This window comes from Rhinopithecus roxellana, chromosome 2 (assembly GCF_007565055.1).
Source record: "Rhinopithecus roxellana isolate Shanxi Qingling chromosome 2, ASM756505v1, whole genome shotgun sequence".
In the NCBI taxonomy this organism is placed as follows: domain Eukaryota; kingdom Metazoa; phylum Chordata; class Mammalia; order Primates; family Cercopithecidae; genus Rhinopithecus; species Rhinopithecus roxellana.
The window spans coordinates 61,150,852-61,156,851 of NC_044550.1; the positions used below are offsets into that span (position 1 = coordinate 61,150,852).

Sequence of the window (6,000 nt, forward strand, 5' to 3'; positions counted from 1 at the left end):
ATAAACTTCTAATTATATACGTCCACTTGTCTCAGACAAATTTTTTTTTTTTTTTTTTTTTTTGAGGCGGAGTCTCGCTTTGTCGCCCGGACTGGAGTGCAGTGGCCAGATCTCAGCTCACTGCAAGCTCCGCCTCCCGGGTTTATGCCATTCTCCTGCCTCAGCCTCCCGAGTAGCTGGGACTACAGGCGCCCGCCACCTCGCCCGGCTAGTTTTTGTATTTTTAGTAGAGACGGGGTTTCACCATGTTAGCCAGGATGGTCTCGATCTCCTGACCTCGTGATCCGCCCGTCTCGGCCTCCCAAAGTGCTGGGATTACAGGCTTGAGCCACCGCGCCCGGCCTCAGACAAATTTTTAGCTGCTATATGCTCGCATTCTCTTAATAACAAAGTTCAATTGCGTTCCTCTTCTCTGCTACATTGATTTCACTCACTATACTTGGGAGGCACATTTTAACAAGTTAATTCTGTTTCATTATGCATCCTGTTTGCATTTTTGTAGTTTTTTTATAGTTTATGAGATGCACTTCAATAAATTCTCACAACAATTTTGCAGAAATAGAAAGAGGGCTATTTTTAGCTTCTTCGTCATGAGGATAGTGAAGCTTATTTGCTGAAGTCACATATAACTAATACACAGTGGCTTTTCCCCAGGTGTCCTGGACATTATTCTATGTTCTTTGCTCTGCTTACATCCTTTGCTCATTTCAAAGTTAATGAGATTGTGGGGTCAGGAAGAAATGAGCAGTTCCCCAGTACATGCCTGAAATACAGTTTTGTCTGATGTTACCACTAGTATCTAATATGCAAAGTATGAACTATTTACCAGCACTGTATTTACTGATGATATGGAAGGAGATTTTTATGATGGTTAACATCAACTAATAATTCCTTTATAGAACAGAAGACTGAAAAACACAAAATCCTTAACCTTGCGTATACAAGTTGAGGAATGGTGACCCAGAGTATGTGAGAGGGCTTGGTCTGTTTCATTCTATCTTTGTTCCTTTATGCTTAAAGCTCAGTATAATTGTGGGGAGAACTACTGTAACCCCACATCACACTGGGAACTTTCCTTTGGAAAACTGAATCTTAGTAGATTTTCATAGGCAATACAGGGACCAAATGGAGATTCTCTTAATGAGCGCCTAGAAGCTTCAAAAAACAACAGCAGCAATAACATAACTCATCCTTCAAATACACAAATGTCAAGAAAATTTTCTGGCACAATGTTGGTATGGCAAAGATTGTTTTAAGGATTAGTCCCACTATTGTTGTAACTCTAATCTTTGGAGTGTGAGAGGGATTAGACAGCATTCCATTCCAGTTCCATGCCTACAAACAAAACTGAAGCTCACAGGTCTAGGTGTATGGAGATCCACAGCTATGGATGCTATGGATGACTAAAGGTGCTTTGGCCTTTTATCAGGCAACAGCCTAGATGCAAGACAAAATACAACAGGTCTGTAAAATTGAAGTTAAGTCTGTTTTTCTTAAATATATACTAGCTACCATATAAAAAAATTTGGGATTATCTTAAAATAAACTTCCAAGAAATGCAATTACAGTAATCCTAACAAATTACCTGAAGATGTGCTTTTAATTGAAAGAATTCTGGGTTTAGGTTTCATTTTTATTTTGTCTTTTTCAAATTCCTTGTCCTTATTTTGAGATTCAGAGAAGGATTTTACAACGATGTCTTCACACCCATCAGGTGCCATTTCCTCATCATTTTTGATGGCACACACTGGCTCATCTTTGGTTATGTTACCATTTGATTTCTTGGTTTTCAAAAAAGATAGTTTTGAAGGATTCTTTTCTTCATCATCTGATATATGAAAGTCATTCATTTTTTTATTAACTGAATTTTCATCTGCTGAAGTGTCAGAAAAATCACCTAAGGAAACTGAAAAATGGAAAAGAAAAAATGTTTTCCACAGTATTTTTAAAAATTGTCAAGGTTACGTTAACTTAATTAAAAAGTTTACCTTAAAAGCTACAAACAAAATTCTAACAATGAATACGCACAAATTATTTTATGAATAGACTTACAGCTCTAAAAACACAGCTAACTCAGGCATGTTTCATTAACATTTATGAAATAAAAATTCCAATTACATTAATTTATTCAAAATGTATTATTGTGTGTCTTTAGGGTACCAAACAACCAAATACTGTTTGCTCTGGAAAAAGCCATCCAAAGGTCCCTAACAATCAGCCATGTAGCATTTAAATTAGGTTATGGACTGTAAAACTTTTATTTGAAAATTACTTCCTCATATAAAATTAAGAATGGAAGAATTTAATTAGTAATTACTAATTATATTTTTTTCCATAAAAATTTTGGAACTACAATTCCATCCACACCAGAATACTAGATTTACTAAGAATCATAAGGAATGCTAAGTTAACTATACAGCAGTGATTTAACTGTGGTTATTATTGGTTTTACAGAAATCATTAACAACTATTCACCAAATTTTAAAGAATAAAACACCAGGCTGGGCGCAGTGGCTCACGCCTGTAATCCCAGCACTTTGGGAGGCCTAGACGGGCGGATCACAAGGTCAGGAGTTCGAGACCAGCCTGGCCAATGTGGTGAAACCCCGTCTCTACTAAAAATACAAAAATGAGCTAGGTGTGGTGGCAGGCGCCTGGAGTCCCAGCTACTCAGGAGGCTGAGGGAGGAGAATCACTTGAACCTGGGAGGTGGAGGTTGCAATGAGCCAAGATTATGCCACTGCACTCCAGCTTGGGCGACTGAGCGAGACTCCATCTCAAAAAAAAAAAAAAAAAAAAAAAGAATAAAACACCAAGTTTAGAATTCTGTATGCTTAATGCTTACACCTGAAACTAAAATATTAATATTTTTACACAGCTAAGAGAAACCAAATTATAATAGTACTGATATATGAAACATGAAGAGTCTGTGGTTTTTAAATTTACCCCTTATCACAGCCCCCCAAAAAATCTGATTTATAGCAAGCATTATAAAAGTACTTCTAATGTGCACCAAAGTTTAATTCTGTGAGGCCTAGCTACTAGCTAGCTGTAGCATCTCCTAGGATTGATCTTAAAGACGAACCTGTTTTCTCCAATGTGGTTTACCACTGGCAGCCATCCTTTTACTGCAAATCTGCCATCAATTAATTTATATTTTCATATATACATTCAGAAAACAAAACAAACAAAGCAACAACAACAACAAAAAAAACCAAGAAAACTCATACAACTTCTTGAAAATTAAGAGTGACTTTCTACTGATTAAAAAGTTGAAAGTCTAAAACTAGTGAATGCATAGGTATTTTTTAACATACGTGATTGAGGGGATGGGTGGTTGGGGGGCTGGCTAAATACAAAACTAAGGAAGCAAAAAGAAGAAAAGTGGTTCACTTTTCCATACTGTCACATACCAATCTCATCACTGTCAAAGTCATCTGAGTATTCAGAACTCCTTTGTCTGGCTGAGCGAGCTGTAATTGCTCTTATTAGCTCATCCTGAAATGAGATACTGAAATCAATTTCCATCCAAACATGGAGGTATCATATTTACAAGTAATTCTTTAAACAAATAATGCTTGATTCACAACTGCTTTCAGACTTAGGTTTCATTCATCTAACAAATATTTCCTGCAGGCTCACTTTATGCCATGTACCCACTTTATGCCTCATACTCAATGCAGAGCATCACAGACAAGAGCCCTTCCTCATGGAGCTTGCAGTTAAACTAGAGGAGACACACATTATCAGATAAATTAATTGCAGGTTATAATTAGAGCTGGAGGTTGACAAACAAGAAGGGGCTCAATTTAGATTATAATTTATTAAAAACTGGTATTTTGAAAGAAATGGTATTTTTAAGAGCTCTTGTCTCAACATATTTCAGAAATGGATGCAATCAATATTGCAAACTTAGAGGCTGAGTTCAAAATTGTAGTGACTCAACAGAAAAAAACAAACATTATGTGACAACAGAAAAAAAGTTTTTATATAAAAATGGCAATTTAAGGTTGCAATTCCACTTTTAACTTAGTAGGAAACTAGTATTGAGGCTACTTCGGCAGTCTTAAAACCATATAGGGGAGTCTGTAATACTGAATGGAGTCCAAACATGATCATGTGCAAAACCTCAAAAGAAATGTAAGATTTACTCCTGCTTTATATAGGACTGTTCCTAGAATCACCAATTTCAACCCATCTAATACAGTGCTTACACTGTGAAATGATTCCAAATAAAAATACTTTACCTGGAAAGTAGTTCTTTTGGTAACTTTGGGACTCTTTGTATATGCCAAAGTGGTGCTAAAAACTTCATCAGACATAGTGTATTTTTTTCTCGTTACCTTTATAAAATAGCTAATTATTAGAATAATTCAACTTCTGATGGTGGCTGAAATATACAAAAAACAAATCAGACTTTGCATGCTTGAGAATTTATTTTACTACATTTGATTCTACTCTCCCCGCAAAGGTCAAAGAAAAGCATCTCATATGAACATTGGGCTACACCTTCACTTAAAAATGTAAAAGGAGTTCTTGTAAAGAAATAGCAAATTATCACAAGCTTATTTTAAAAAAATTCAAATGGAAGATATCCTAAAATAAAAATTCAAATGGAAGATATCCTAAAATAGTTTTGCAACTACTTAAAAAGTCTGCAAATAAATAATTACAAGTTAATAAGACAAAATGATGCCAATTAAAATAGAACACCTTATTTTTCACCTCTCTTCTAAAGTATAACATTGCCTTCAAAATAACTCATGTCTTATTTAAAAGGCCATCAAAAGGATCGTCGGCGTAAAAATTATAAGCACCACCATCAAAAAAATGTATCTATATATTTGCATATAGTGCTATTCAAAGAAAAATATCTTAATGCTAACCCGCAAACAGCCAGCGATATGGATTGCAAGCCATTTTTTCCTCTCACAAAAGTGTTAAAGAGAGCCAAGTAAGCAAAACGACGAAGCTTTCGCCATGAGCGGAATTAAAATCGCGGTTTCCGTGCTCGGAGCAGAGGCCTTGCAGGGCCGCCCATAGCGGTGCGCGCCCCGGGTTCCGTTCCCTACCAGGCCAGGTGACGTCCGGGTGCTCGCCGCTCTTCACCGCGCCATACGCTGAGCACCAGCGAACACCAAGCTCGTGCACGCCCAAGCGCAGTCTCTGTCCGGATCCCCCATGGTCCCCAGGTCCCGCTTTCTGTTCCCAGCCCCGGACGCCCGTGGGCAGTTCCCCGCGACCCTGAGAACCAAGAGCCAAGCCTCGGGTAGGACCTGCTCACCTTGGCCTGGGCCTGGCTGCGCCCGCAGAGCCGGTCCTGCAACGAGCGAGGAGGAGGGGCTAATAACAGAGGCGGAGGGCGGTTGCTAGGAAACAGCGTCTCCGAGAGGAAGTGACTTCCCTACCGCCGGGTCTCTCGGGTACCCAACACCGCTCTTCGGCCTGACGTGTTGCTGGGGCAACCACCTAGACGAAGGAAGTGACATCACCGTCCTGGGTCTTGGGAGAGGGGTTCGTTATTGGCCGCTTGTGTGCATGTGTTGTTGCCTAGGAGACAGGACCCACCCAACTCCCACCCAGATAGCCTTAGTCTTGCCAATGGAGTAAGGGCCCTTATCTGCACATGTTGCAGATAAAGCACATTCGTCGTTTTGCCACAGTTAGGACGTGAAGTTCTCTGAATCCAAGTACAGTGTCAGTGCATGGGACAGAATAGTACGATAATGACGTTTGCAGAACACTGCTTCTGACTGCATGTTTGAATTCTGGTGACCCTTTCCTACAAACGTGATTGTCCCAAGTTAAGGGCTTTATGAACCAGTTTCTTCTTCTGGGGGAAAACAAAAGTGTACTAATAATAGACAACTTGAAAGGCTGTTGTAAAATTGAATGAAATAATGCAAGCGGAACACTTGGAAGAGTGCCTGAAATTGTATTCGGTATTAGATATGCTGCTCTTCATGCAACTAAGCTGCAAAGGGCCTGGAGAGAAGTCAA

At 39.0% G+C, this 6,000-nt stretch overlaps 1 protein-coding gene across 1 annotated transcript in view; it reads right to left on the reverse strand.

Annotated features, from left to right (window-relative positions):
* MAP9 (microtubule associated protein 9) overlaps positions 1-5,484 on the reverse strand; it is a 30,082-nt gene extending 24,598 nt beyond the window's left edge. The window contains 4 exon segments of the mRNA XM_030913967.1: positions 1,586-1,906; positions 3,414-3,498; positions 4,248-4,390; positions 5,285-5,484. Of these exon segments, the coding sequence (XP_030769827.1) occupies positions 1,586-1,906; positions 3,414-3,498; positions 4,248-4,322 (481 nt within the window). The 5' untranslated portion in view covers positions 4,323-4,390; positions 5,285-5,484.
* Positions 5,485-6,000: the final 516 nt, after the last annotated feature.